Genomic DNA, 14,430 nt, shown 5'->3' on the forward strand with positions numbered 1-14,430 from the left:
CAGAAACAAACCATTATGGCTCGTCTTCCTGAACGAACAATTTTCAGAACAAGCAAATCATGTTTACAATTAATAAGTACATCCCTTAATCGTTTGGAACAATGTTAAAAAAGGCTAAGCTTTTACAAAGGAACACTACAAAGAATCACACAATTGCTGATATATGACATTTAGAGAAGGATTCATGTATTTGCTCATTCGGGCGGGTGCTGATTTTCTGATGATTACGGCAAGGCTGGCCCTTCTGGGGTGATTGGGGTCTGGACGTTTGAGTCCTTGGACTTGTTGTCATCTGATGATGGCCGGTTCTCAGAATCTGGTGGCCGGATTTCCTCAATCATCCTAACAACTTCCTCCATAGTAGGTCTCATGTCCGGCACCCTTGCCACGCAAGTCATTGCTATTTGAAGCATTTGTACCAACTCTTCTTCGATATTTTGGTACTTCATTAGCTCCACGTCAAACACCTCAGCTGTCCATTCCTCTCGAACAACAGACTGGACCCACCTTGGAAGATCAACGACATCATCATGCCCTGGTGTTTGTACTGGTGCTTTGCCTGTCAGCATCTCAAGGAGCATAACACCAAAACTATACACGTCCGATTTTTGAAAGGACTTCTTAGTTTCGATCACCTCAGGAGCTCGGTAGCCCACGCTTCTGGAAGGGATAGTTGTGAGGTTCATGAGAGGAGCTAGGCCGAAATCTGAGATGCTGCCATTGAGGTCCTGGGTGAGGAGGACATTGGAGGATTTGATGTTGCCATGGATGAATTTCCCTCCACTTGCAGAATGGATGTGGGCAAGGCCCTTGGCACATCCGAGGGAGATCTTTAATCTGGTTTCCCAGTCTGGTAGATGCTGTCCACTTTCCCTGTTTCCTGCAATATTGGATAAGCGAGAGAATTCATTTCTGAGGGAAAATTCATACATTTATCTGCAAGGCGTATTATTATTACAGTTCCGAGAACAATTACAGCAACACTTCATGGTATGAGAAGTAAGTTGCTAGTCTAAATGCAAAGGCTTTACAATAAACGTTGCATGTCCTCCAACAAAGTTATTGTAAAGCTTCATTTGAGGATATTATACAAGTTTGCTTCGGAGATTAGTATCATACATGAGACGTAAAAAGAGAAAGAGCAAGATGAAAAGGGGCCTACCATGTAATAATGCTGAGAAGCTACCAGCTGGAATGTAGTCATAAACCAGGAGTTTCTCATCTTTGGAGTAATAATAAGCTCGAAGAGGAACAACGTTTGGGTGCTGACTAATCCTCCCAGTATTCTCCATTTGCTGTTCGAACTCTTTTTTCCCGACCAGCACTTCTTTAATCCTTTTCACCACCACTGTCGTTCCCTCCTCCAAGATGGCCTTATAAGTAGTCCCATAACTCCCCTTTCCGAGAACCTCAGCTGAAGCTCTTAGTAAATCCTCAAGATCGAAATTGTAAGAACAGCCTTCGAAGAAAACCAGCTTGTTCTTCTCTGCCTCTTGTACCCCACTTCCAAAGTCCTCCTTTGGCTGCTCATTCCTTCCACCTTTTGTTTTCACTACAGCACCGCCTTCGCTGTCTTTTTTCTTCAAACAGCATAGCACGATCACCAGAACTGAGAGAAACAACACAGCAAAACCACCACTTGCAATAGCAATGATAGCTCCTATACTAAGTTTCTTCTTTGATCCATTTTTTGGTTTGAAGGGGACTGTTGGAGGAAGATTGGGGGATGGAGATGGCGAGGGAGTGATGGAAGTACAACGGTTTAGTGGGGGCCCACATAACTTCAAGTTTCCTTCAAAGGAAGATGTGGGGAATTTTTGGAGGGTAGGAGGAATCGAACCATTTAGTTGGTTGTGGCTCAAATTCAAATGCATAAGCATTGTTGTGTTGATATCAGGTATAGATCCCGTGAAGGAATTGCTTTGGAGGTACAGTCCATTAAGACGCGTTAAATTTTGGACTGTGGCTGGAATGTTGCCGGTGAAGGAGTTGGACGACAAATCAAGAAATGTGAGATTGGGTGGCAGGGAAGAGGGAATATTACCTGTAAGATTATTGTTTTGAAGGTATATGTAGTGTAAGGAAGGAAGGGAGAAAATATCAGATGGCACATTCCCACTGAGGCGGTTAGACCGAAGGCTAAGGATCATGAGGGCATCGAGCTTGCTAAGAGTGTTTGCCGGAATTGGACCATACAGTCCAGCACCTGGGAGTCGGACGGTGAGCACGCGGGTGCCATCCAAGGTACAAGTGATGCCTGCCCAAGACTTGCAGACCGGGTTAGCAGGATCCCAGTTAACTTTTCGGCCATGAGGAACAGCAGAAATAAAGTCGAGAAGGGCTTGTTTGTCTGAATTGATGTCAGCTATAGTTCGGCAAAGGAAAAGGAAGAGAATTACTGCACCACAAATTAAATGTGGCTTCATCTAGTATTGTTTGCTCAGAAATCCGTTAGCGAGTCAGACTATGAGAGCACACTCAGCAATCTTTCTTCTTCCCCTGAAAAATACACAAGGGTTTCAGAATGGTGCTCGTATTGATTTCTACAGCTTGCAACTAGTGAACGATTGTGGCTGAATGTATAGAGAGAGTATTCTCTTAAAAAAAAAAATCCAAGAAATCAACTTCCACATCTTTCGATCAGTGCGAGCATATAGGAAATGGAAAAGACATATAATTTGTTTATACAGAGTTGATATTGGGAAGGCCACATTTTCGGCCTACCACTCCTCCGAATATTTGTGTAAAACGTGTAAGTTCAAGACATGCAGTGCATCAAGAAAGCATTCAACTCAACATCATTTCAAAGACAAACTTATCAGTAAGAAATTTAACAAAAGAATAGAAAACAAAAAGCGAAAGCATAAATCTTTTCTCGCTAAAGAGAAAGCAAAAGGCTTAAAGCATGCCTCACAGAATCCTGAAAGAATACCTTTTCAGCTTTTATAATTTTTGCTTAATGGAATATAGGATTTCAAGTTCAACAGCCAAGTTCTTGATGAGAAATACGTACAAAAAGAAACTGTGCAAAGGTCTAATTAAACTAGTGTCATAACAATGAAACGAAAAGTTTCACATGCCGAAACTGAAAGACACACAACACTGCTACAACTTAGAAATTAAAATGCCAATTATCTAAAGCTTGTCAATTCTACTTCACATGGCATTGGACAATAACACAGATTTTTCCGACTAATGACAAGTCCGCTTGTTAATCCTTTGTTTTTTCAGCCTGGTACAAATTCGACAAAATATTTACAAAGCCAGTTTATTTCTTGAGAAGTATGGTATCGGATTCCTGAAGCCAGTGCTTAATTTCATGGTGAAGTTTAACATAAGTGCATCAATGTCACTACTTAGGCATAGATTAGCAGAGTAAAATACATGAGCTTAACGCTTAATTGAGCAGAACGAGTAGTACTTAAATCAAATTTCTTCCAACATTAATTCATTCTCGAAATCAAATTTAGCCTCCTAAATTTTCTCACCAACCAAACAGAAAGAGCTGGAAAAAGTAAATCTGTGAAATTCTCGCCAATGGAGCTCAAATTGTCCTAATTTTCCACAATACTAACTTCCCGAATCCTAAATTTGATTCTAGACGAACCCCTCGATTCCAAAACCCCAGCTTGACCAGAAAGACACCAAATTTACCACTAAATTCTCCAAAAAAAGCATAAAAATCAGCAATGGCAGCAGAAAGAGCTAAACAAATTAAAAAGAAAACCCCAGAAAAATTAAAGAATGGGAAAACAAGACTCACCATTGGAGCCGCAGCTGGAAATGTGGAGGCTTGGAGAAGTGAGAGAGTGAGAGTGAGAGAGAGAGAGAGCGTTCAATGTTCTTGGTGGGTGAGCTTTAACGGCATTCCTTCAAGAAGACGCAGGGAAAAAAGATTAAAAGATTAAAGGAGTGAAAAACAAGAAGGTGCGTTCTGACTTCTGAGATTCGCCAGCAATGTGTTTGTGTGTAGAGTGAAGAGCGTTCCTCCTCAGCTGGAAGTATTAAGGCCTTAACTGTCAAGCCTCAAGCGGTCACCCAATAAATGCGCATTTCTCTTTTCTTTGAATTAGTTGCGTTTCACCCCTTATATTTACTAGAAAATTAATTAAAAAAGCCCCTCACAAAACTTTTTTTTATTCAAAAACTTTTAAACAATTTTCTTTATCATTAAGGTCACTTTATTTTATTATTAAACATATATTTTTTTAATTCAAAACCATCATGAAATTGATCCGTGTTTAAAATTTCTTCGATGCGGTCGATATTTTCATAGAAATACCCCAAAAGTTATAAAAAAACATATGGAAATGGAGGTTAAGTCTAAACTTCACCTCATACGGGAGAAAATCTTAAGTTTAGACTATAATCGATAGATATAGTCGATATTTCTGACATATCTATTAAATATTGGAAAAACTCTTATATTTTATCTAAATTAATGTTTGACAATCTTTAAAGCTTCGTTTTAAATTTTCATCCAAAGTAACTAATATCGATATCGGTATTTAATGTATTCGTCGATATTTCCACAAATTTACATATCAATATTTAAAAAATTGAATTTGACTTTGCTTTTTGTCCTTATAATATAAAAAAGTCCTTCATAATAATAAAGTTGTCTAAGTTTTTTTTTAATTAAAAAAATTATTTTGAGAGGGACATTTTATTAGTTCTTTCTTTAACTGAAAGTGATATACGTACTACGAGTGTATTGAAATCTTTAGAACTCGTTTGCAAAGGGTTTAAAGCATTTTCCTAACAATTGAAAGTGTTTTTTAATATATTTGATAGAAAAAAAAATAAAGGTGTTTGAGGATTGTAGAAGTGGTTTATAGAGAAGAAAGGATTTTCAAGTGCTTTTCTAGAAAGAAGTTGAAATCTTAATAAAAAGTTTGATGTATTTTTAACAAGAGCGTTTGTAACCCGAAATATTTACTGCGTAAATTGTACAAAAAGGATACCAATAATTTTGAAGTGCTTCTTGAAGAATCTCTAACACTTTTTAAGTGCTTTTAACAACTTATAAACACTCCTAATTGTTTTAATATACTTCCAAACATGACCCAAGTTAAGGCATTTTTTTTTTTTTTAATTTTCTACAATTTTACTGTTCAATTCCAAAATAGGATTGAGAATGGAACAGTGAATAGTGAAATTTACTTTTGACTATTGTTGACAAAAATCCGAAAATTACGTTACCCCTGTCATGCAAAAGCAAAAGATATGTCAACTATATTATTTTTTACTGGAATTCACGTGATGCAGCTCCTTCCAAATTCTAAAATGGATCCAAGGATTGATGGTCCGCAGCGAGTTTAAATCTTCTGCATTTATTTTGTGTGTGATATTTTTACAATTTTTATCATTGATTGATACGTGCTATAAATTTAATCCTTATTAAAATTAAATGTGTCAATCAATAATAAACGACACACATAAAATAGGTACAGAAGATTTGAAGTCAGGTACAATAAGCCATACCTTATTGATTTTCTTTGTTGGCGATTTGCATGCACAACAGCAAACTCTACCCATAAATTTATGAAATTCAGAAGAAAAAAATAGAATTATAAATAGTGAATTTCACCCTGAAGAAGAAGAAGAAGAAGAAGAAGAAGAAGAAGAAGAAGAAGAAGAAGAAAGGTGAATGGTCATTGGCTGAAAGCAATAATTTGGTCAGCGACTTTACTGAAAGGGATATACTTACTACGAGTGTATTGAAATCTTTAAAACTCATTTGCAAAGGGTTTAAAGCGTCTTTTAACAATTAAAATATTTTTAATTACGTTTGACAGAAAAAATTAAAAGTATTTAAGAATTTGTAAAAGTGGTTTTTAGAGAAGAAAGGACTTTCAAGTACTCTTGTAGAAAGAACTTCAAATCTTAATGAAAATTTTGACGTATTTCTTATAAAAATATTTTTAACAAGAGCATTTATAATAAGAAATATTTGCTACAAACCAGGCACAAATCTTTTGAAGTGCTTCTTAAAGAATTTCTACTACTTTTTAAGTTCTTTAACAACTCATAAACACTCCAAATTGTTTTAATACATTTATTTACAATTTTACTGTTCAACTCTAAAATATAGGATTGAGAGTGGGGACAGTGGATAGTGAAATTTGCATTTGACTATTTATGACAAAGTCCAAAATTTACGTTACCCCTGTCATGAAAATGCTAAAGAAATGTCAACTATTTTATTTTTATACAGGAATTCACGTGGTGCAGCTCCTTCTAAATTCTAAAAAAGAAAAAAGGATCCGAGGACGGATGGGTCTCGTTGCGAATTCAAATTTTCTGCATTTATTTTGTGTGTATGATTTTTATATAGTCTTTATTATTGATTGATAGTGTTTACAAACTTAATCCTTTTAATTTTGTTGGTTATAAACTTAACACGTCTCAATCAATAATAAACGACACAAAATTTGAAGTACGTACAATAAGCCATACCTCATTAATTTTCTTTGTTGGCCATTTGCATGCACAACATCAAAATCTACCCATAAATTCATTAAATTCAGAAGGAAAGAAAAAAAGTGGAAATATAAAGAGTGAATTGCACAGTAACTGAATCACTGGTTTTATTGCTAAAAAATAGTTGAGAAAGTTCTTCATGCTGAGCTTTGAGCTTCGTTTTATGGGTTCAAAGTAGCTAAAGCTACAAATTTCTCTCATCTTATTGTGGAGGTTGATTATGCTTTGGTGGTCTTTTTGATTCATGGTTTGCCTAGCCTTAATAATCATCCTCTATATGGTTTTGTCTCGAAGTGCAAAAGTTTGATCATAGAGAACTGGAGTTGTAATGTGTAACACGTTCATAGAGAGTGTAATTTTGTAGCTAATGGGTTAGCCAAATTGGGTTTAAACAGCTAGATGAAGTTTTCAGAGCTTGCGGAGCCTTCTCCTTGTTTAGTTCAAACTCTTTCGGATGACTGCTCTAGAATCGCTGCAGCTAAATTAGTAGTTCCTTAATGTTTCTTTTTCTTCTGCCATGTTATCGAGAAAAAAAAAATGAAGAAGAAGAAGAAAGGTGAATGGTCATTGGCTGAAAGCAACAATTTGGACAGCGACTTTTGCCGAAGCCCATGTTGTAGCATGTGTTCTTTACGTTTGTTTATGATCACCGGAAGAGCTGCCGTAATTGGATAGTTGTTCGCGCGTGAGCGAACGTATCTCAAACGTCAATGCACATTCACGATGTATTAACGGTTGATAATCATTTTCTCGTCACCAACATTTAAATCCCATATATGAAAACATCCACCATAGCGTTGACTAATGGATATAAGTAGAAAATTAGAAAATATAACATTTTGGCGTCGGTAAAGGTGGTTGTATGCGATATTATTATACACCAAACGTGTACAAATCATAGGTCCATATGTATTAAAAGACACCAAACATGTTATTAAATTCTGGGTCATAAGCCACCAACCCAAAATACACTATTGCTTGAAAAGAGTTCAAATCTTCTACTCTTATTTTATTTGTTACATTTCTATGGCAATTATCATTAATTGATGCGTGTTTGTAAACTTAATTCTCCTTAACCTGTTGTCTATAAATTTAATACGTATCAATCAAATATAAAGTTAAAAGGCCACACACAAAATGAATGCAAAAGATTTAAACTCGCTTAAGAATGAATGAGAAAATGCAATGATTCATCCACAAATATAACTTACGGGGAACATGCACGTTATTATGAATCCAAAAATATCAAATAAAATTGAGTAATGTTATTTTAACCATATTTTTATACCACATTTATATATCACCTTAGGTGATATCTGATGTGCACAGCCATATCATTTAAATTAATCAGCATTTAATTTCAATTAAAAATCATTTTAAAAAATTAATAATTAATTAAAAAAATTGGTTAATTAAATGATGATTGTGGTATACGAGGAGCCTCCTCCTTCCTTTCCTTTCAATTCTGCTTCTTCCTTCCCTTTTTTTCTTGACACCTGTTTTTTCATTGATTTCTGTTGATTTCCATGATTATGATCAAGCTTGATCTCCAGACTCTTGTTGATCCCCGTAGCCCCAATCTCCCCCCTCATTCTCCAATCTTCACTGCTACTCCATGGCTTCTTTGCTCGTGATTTTTATTTTTTTGTTTTCTTTTCAAATTTTATTTTGTGGTTTAGTAGAAGGATTTCATCTGATTATTTCATTAAATAATGTCTTAGCTTTCATGAGACTTAGGAGTCAAAATCAACTTTGTCTGTCGGATTAGGGTTCATACCCAGTTAAGTTATTAGTGCAAGAGAGAGACTTGAAGTCTGCAATTTTCTTATTGAAGTGTTTTAATTAATAAGAAAATTGAAATTGAAATTAAACGATGTGGCTTGTCCAACTCATCTGCCACCTAAAATAGTAAAAAAACATGGTATAAAATTATGAAAAGAATAACATTACTCAATAAAATTATATGCATGCTATTAATTACAAATTGACAAATGCGGGTTGAAAATGCCAAGGACATGTGATATGCACAAAATTGGACCAACCCTGGTTCATGATTATTCTAAAATCTATTTAATACTGTTACAGTGACACTTTTCGATTTCAAAAGAAAATAAATACAAACAACTCAGAGGCATATACCGATACATAGTTATCGTGAGTTGGACTAGTCACTCGATGTGCATGCTTTCTCGGATTCAAGTTTGAATCGTCCTACTTATAAATTAGGGAGAAAATATTAATTCATCGGCATGTTCGATGCATTTTTTTGAATCTTGAATTTTCTTTCAAGAAATAAATGACACGAAGAAAAGTCCTTTGCTGTGCTCTTGATTTCAGATCTGGTGGTGTATGAATATATGTTGCTTTCATATTATTTATAAAAATCTGGAAAAAGAAAGGAGGTCCCCTCCTTTCTTTGGTACCGTGGCCTGTTTCAGTGGTCCTCATCAGCTGCTGCATCATACCTTCCCCCTTCCCTCTCTGGTTCTCGATTGAGAGACGTACATCGAAGCGAAATACGTTAAATTCTAATAAACGAGAAATTCTTACGTATGATCAGGTTAACGCATGTTCTGGACGGTTTCAATTGCGCTTTCTAGAGACCTTTTCAGTGCTAACTTCAAGTATTTTTTTTGAAATACTACTTTTAATAAAAATTTCAACATGCTTCTAATTGAAATTTGACAATACAATATTTTGAAGCACTACTTGAAACCCGTTGCAGTCCCCAAAGTATCGTATTGTCCAAATCTAGTTGGATCTACTTAATCATCGGTTAACGCTTGTTCTAGACGGTTTCAATTGCGCTTTCTAGAGACCTGTTCAGTGCTAACTCCAAGTATTTTTTTTGAAGCACTACTTTTAATAAAAATTTCAACATGCTTCTAATTGAAATTTGGAACATGTATACTAAACCGCTTATGAACAAAAGTACTTCTATATAGGCAGTCGCTAAGCATCCCTTGACTTGGTTGGTCCAATATTCTTCTTAATCAAGGTAAAAGAACATTTTTTTTAAATGTTTTGGCCCATAAACCCAAATGGGCCTCTAAACAAACCCACAATTCTGAATCTTCTTGGGCTTTTAATTCAACCCAAAATTCGAGTCTCTATTTCTTGGCCCACTTAAGTTCCTAGCAATGGCTACAGACGTGGATTAAGTGAATTGACTTAGACCTGGTTTGGTACTGAGGTTATTCTGAAAAAAGCTGGTATAAAAAAAAGCTGAGAGCTGTTTTTGTGTTTGGCAAACATTCAGCTTCAGCTTTTTTTCACAGTTTTGGGTGAAAAAAAGCCAAAAACAAGAAGCTGCAAAACCCAGCTTTGACAAACTGGTTTTTTTTCATATCTGTTTTACATAAAAGTTTACCAAACACTATAATACTGCTTTTTTTTTTTCAAAAGCACTTTTACAAAAAAGTTAATCAAACACTCTGCTGCTTTATTTCACAGCTGCTTATTCTCACAGCACAGCAGAAGTAGCTTTTTTTCAAAGCACAGCAATACCAAACCAGCCCTTAGGACAGTATGCCGTCTCCCTTCACCAAGTTCGAATCCCCTCACCGTAACTAGGGTAGGATAAAAAAAAAAAAGTTCCAACAATGGCATTGTCGATTAACAATGGTGCCGGAAAGACTTTCAATTCTCAAAACTCTTTCGACAGACAGGTAAATGATGCATCACAATTCAAAGAATTCGAGAAATTAAATTTTTTGATTTAGGAGGCTAATTGCAAATACAGAAGACCAACACTAATAAAATGCATTGATTTCACTGCAAAAAAACAAGTACTTGGCTCTTCATTCTTCTGTTTTAAAGCGGATTCATCCCATATTAAGAAACCAGATAACTTAAAACAAGAAGAAAAAAACAATAACATCACTTGCTCACCAGGTGTTATAAGAGCCCGAAAGGTTCAGGCAGATGCTCGAATCCGTTATCGAAGATGGGTCCTTGATCAAGTTTATCATCCAAACTGTGCAGCCAGTTCGTGTTCTTCATGTCTTCTTTCAGCAATATCGCATCATAACGCGAGCTCTCGTAGATGTCCACTTCACTCAGTTTTGCAGAGTATCGTCTGCTGTCTGCCTCATTTCCGTTTTCTACATGCCTATTCATAATGTGTCCATTCTCTGAGACAAATCCGTTACTGTTGGTTTGGTGGCTTCCGTTAATGTGGGCGGATGCTGGCGTGCTCAATGCGCGTACAGACTGGGCCTTGGGAGCGGAAGTGGATGATCGAATGCTCTGAGGAAAGAGGGTGCTGCCTGAAAGTTGGCGAGCATTTGCTGATCCATTTCTTATATCCTACATCAGATAGTAGATCAAGCATTAGAATCTATTAACTTGTTCCAAAATTTGTCTTACGAATTTGAAAAAAATTATTAAATCCTTGGCTACAATTAGTACAAACAGACTGGACAAATTACTGTTCTTTTTCTCACACGGTGTACGGCAGACTAAAGTTGTCATCTACGTTCATACCGCGATAGCAACCATTATACGAATTTAATACAATGATATGCATCACAAGACAATACGAAGAGTAATTTCACAACCTGAAACTTCATTTATATGATGCCAAGGAAAGAGATTTATACCATATGTCGGATAGCCATGTCAAGGGATTTCTTCGAGATAGACCTCCCAAATCCGGTGCTGTCTGCAGGTGGTGTTGAAGACTTCACAGGTTTCCGCATACCCATATCAGGGATATTGGTAGATTTCCGAGGAGGCTCGTGAACATCAGGAAGGTGACCATTGGAATGTACACGTCCCCTGGAAGGGGTCTCTGTGAGTCTTCCCCTTGAGACAATGGGTGATGACTGTCTTCTTGGCACAATTGTGGGAGCTGGGGGTTCTGGCTTCCCCTTCATTGTGGAAGCAGTGCCAGGACGGGATCTACCAGCAGAAATTGGCCTGTCTGGTAATGTTGTTCTAAGGTTTGGCGGTGTGTCAAGAGGAAAATCAGGAGGTACAATTGGTTGTGGTGGGGGACGGACACGTGGACTAGGGGAGCTTGGTCGGGATGAGGGTGCTGAACTGCGTCCATTTGACAGAACACCGCGACCAACTGAAGGTGAAGGACTCGATGCTGGAGACAAAGAAGGCAATGAACTCCGACGAGTGGGAGTAGATGGACGAGAGTTTGGTCGAGAACCATGTGAAGAATTCAAGTTTGCAGGAATTTGTGGCCTTGAACTACTAGGAGTTGAGGGCCTTGATGAGCCTTGCACTGGCCGAGGTTTCTCGATGGAAGAGGTGGTTGAAACTGTACGGGCTCTAGAAGGAGTTGTGGACCGTGACAGCGCTGGGCGAGAGGTTGGAGTGGAAGGCCTTGCCGTAGATGGAGAGCGGGTAATGGGGGATGAAGGTCTAGGGTAAGAAGAAACCGAAGCTGAACTCGTGTTAAGGATGTTCGAGGATCTGTTGGAGGAATAGTTGTTGTATAGTGAGGCAGAGGTCGAAGAGCGAGTCACTGAACTGCTTCTAGCAGGTCTTGATGAATGGTTACTCTCGGATTGCGAAACTGAAAGCTGCAAGAGAAATAAAAATTAAGAAAATAATGAAAGTATAACACTTCCTAACGGAAATTCACGATTGACACGGATGAATTCAACTGGCAAAGACATACCCTTGAAGGCTTAGCTGCAGAATTCGGTCTGCTTAAACTTTTTCTTGGAGGAGCTAAGGACGGTTGGGATTCACTTCCATCCGATGAAGGAAACAGCGGAGTTTCAGGAGGAGTGAGAAGCCTGATGACACAAAAATGTAATAAAAATCAGAGAGACGTAATTTAATTACTATCAAATTTCATGAGGTAATAATTTAACAATTTAAACCAACAATATTTGACATCATACAGGTAACATTATACAAAACATTCAATCCAACTATTTCGCATCGATACGTATCCCCAGTTCCCCACTACTATATCTATCGTTTCCCCGGCGTGTCATCAAGGAATTATTCTGAGTGTTGATTCTGAAACTGACATCTCCGCCGCGAAAAAATGATCGAATGTGAATTAAAATTAAATCTAACAAAATTTTACCTGGATCGTGATGCAGTGGAGGAGACGTACACAAACATATAAATCAGAAAAGGTTTGGTTCAACGCGAAAACGAGCAAAGATATCTTCTTTTATTCAAGCGATATTCTAATCTAATCTAACGGTTTTAGACTTACCAGTCGTAATCGTGCTTTCCGCCATCTGTAGACGACAACAGATCATCAATGCCAGTGCTTCCCACCTTGGCCGATCCGACTGACAGCCTCCCCAATTTCACAGAAACTGTTTGTGCAAAAAATCAAATCAATTAAAAGAAATTCAAAATTCAACTAAATTATCAAAATTAAATCTTCCAATCAAAACGCTGCCGTTTGATGGATTAACTAACAACGGCGCCGTTGGGTGGTTAGTCGTGAACAAAATCCAGAATCTATATCCTCATGGACAGGACGTCGCCAAATCCTATTGGTTCGTTGTCGGTTCAGGCAGTTATGATTCGCTTAAATGACCGAACTGCCCTCCGCATCAACGACCAATTGTACACCCAAACCGATGAAACACGGAAGGACATTTCTGTCCAGGAAGAAAACGGAAATAACCAGCACGATGAAACGTACCGTCGGAAGCCTCGTCGGAGGAAGTTACAGAGAGAGTCCGGCGGCTCTTCGAGAAGAGATCCAAGCCGCCATCGTCGGAGTCCTTTGGCGCCAAGTTCAAGCTCTGACCTCGCCGGTGTTGCGATCCCATCGGAAAGTTCCTCCCTCCGGCCAGAGATTCCCTCACATTCCTGTTCATCATCGCTCCCCAATTCCTCTATGCCCCTCACACCATATCTCTCTGTTTCTTCAGCAAATTGTATGCAGTGGAGGAGCGAGAGAGAGTAAGAGAGAGAGAGAGAGAGATCTAATGGTGCAAAGAGAGAGTGTCGTAGATGCAAAGAGAGACAGCATATCGAGCTTCTCTTTCGTTATCACGTTTACGTCATGTGAAAGAGAGAGAGAGCGGATGCTGGAGCGTTCAGATCTGTCGAATTGCAACTGGAATTGCAACAGTGCAGTTAAATATCCGAGCTTTACTCGGAATTTTTTATTTTGGGGGTCATTGGAGCATTGGCTAATGGGAAGATGCTTCTTCTTCTACTACTTTTTTTTTGTGTTATTTTTCGGGGGGCTTTATATATATATTTTTTTCTCTTTTTAAAAATGAGAATAACGGTTGTTAAGTCATGATTATTTATGTATTTCGGAATTGAAAAAACTCACATGAGTATTTTAGTTTTTCTGATCACAGTCAAACAAACTTGTCAACTTGAAGCTTCCAACTCGTGACCTCCTTGTTTTTTATTTTCTTTTAGCTCGAGAGTAAAAGAGATGTACGTTAAGTTCCATATCAAGTTATGGTTTGTTATGAGTGAATTAGCGGTTAGTTGTAAGATTTTACTAAACATTACAGTTACGTTGTTATAGCACTTGATATACTAAATCGTATTGCTAGCACAATGAGAAATTTCTTCATTCCAATTATTTTTTTATAACACTTGATATACTGAATCGTATTACTAGCACACTGAGGAATTTCTCAATTTTATTTACATTTTTATAACACTTGATATACTGAATTGTATTTCTACCACACTGATAAATTTGTCTCAAGGAGATCAGTGGAATGGATTTGGATCCTCTCTTGAGCTAATAGAGAGGATCATCTTGATCAATCATCATGGACCGTTGGATTTTTATCCAACGGTTATAATTATTATAACTTTAAAGGAACCCCTGTTTGTAGCCGTTGGATAAAAATCTAACGGTCCACGATGATTGATCATGAGAATCATTTTCATTAGCTCAGAAGAGAATCCAAATCCGAGGGGAATAATAATACACAAAGTGTGGCCAATAGGTGTTCATTCCCATTCATGGTGGTGTGTCAGGGA

General features: G+C 37.5%; 2 protein-coding genes across 3 annotated transcripts; both read right to left on the reverse strand.

Annotated features, from left to right (window-relative positions):
* Positions 1–25: 25 nt before the first annotated feature.
* On the reverse strand, positions 26–4,011 carry LOC137722279 (probable inactive receptor kinase At5g58300). The gene is made up of 3 exons (XM_068461243.1): positions 3,764–4,011; positions 1,163–2,499; positions 26–880 (listed from the first exon to the last, which is right to left on the reverse strand). The coding sequence occupies exons 2-3, from the start codon at positions 2,424–2,426 to the stop codon at positions 225–227; spliced, it is 1,920 nt and encodes a 639-aa protein (XP_068317344.1). The 5' UTR covers positions 2,427–2,499; positions 3,764–4,011; the 3' UTR covers positions 26–224.
* A 4,899-nt stretch (positions 4,012–8,910) lies between these two features.
* LOC137722280 (flocculation protein FLO11-like) lies at positions 8,911–13,496 on the reverse strand. 2 transcript variants are annotated; one of them, XM_068461245.1, is made up of 6 exons: positions 13,115–13,496; positions 12,674–12,779; positions 12,119–12,239; positions 11,085–12,020; positions 10,375–10,791; positions 8,911–8,964 (listed from the first exon to the last, which is right to left on the reverse strand). In XM_068461245.1, exons 1-5 carry the CDS (start codon positions 13,293–13,295, stop codon positions 10,381–10,383), a joined length of 1,755 nt encoding a protein of 584 aa, XP_068317346.1. In that variant the 5' UTR covers positions 13,296–13,496; the 3' UTR covers positions 8,911–8,964; positions 10,375–10,380. The 2 variants fall into 2 exon arrangements, with proteins under 2 accessions (XP_068317346.1, XP_068317345.1); XM_068461244.1 differs by lacking the exon at positions 8,911–8,964 and having other exon boundaries at positions 10,232–10,791.
* Between the last annotated feature and the right edge of the window lie 934 nt (positions 13,497–14,430).

The sequence above is a fragment of the Pyrus communis genome, chromosome 17 (genome assembly GCF_963583255.1).
Source record: "Pyrus communis chromosome 17, drPyrComm1.1, whole genome shotgun sequence".
Classification (NCBI taxonomy): domain Eukaryota; kingdom Viridiplantae; phylum Streptophyta; class Magnoliopsida; order Rosales; family Rosaceae; genus Pyrus; species Pyrus communis.

What these genes read in the sequence shown, in the direction of transcription:
- LOC137722280 (XM_068461245.1), bottom strand. Translation starts at nt 13,295, where the DNA reads ATGATGAACAGGAATGTGAGGGAATCTCTGGCCGGAGGGAGGAACTTT. An exon ending in GGAAAGCACGATTACGACTG is followed by an intron (nt 12,240 to 12,673) that starts GTAAGTCTAAAA and finishes TTGTGTCATCAG; the next exon opens with GCTTCTCACTCCTCCTGAAA. An exon ending in ACATGGCTATCCGACATATG is followed by an intron (nt 10,792 to 11,084) that starts GTATAAATCTCT and finishes TATCTGATGTAG; the next exon opens with GATATAAGAAATGGATCAGC.
- LOC137722279 (XM_068461243.1), bottom strand. Translation starts at nt 2,426, where the DNA reads ATGAAGCCACATTTAATTTGTGGTGCAGTAATTCTCTTCCTTTTCCTT. An exon ending in CTTCTCAGCATTATTACATG is followed by an intron (nt 881 to 1,162) that starts GTAGGCCCCTTT and finishes CCAATATTGCAG; the next exon opens with GAAACAGGGAAAGTGGACAG.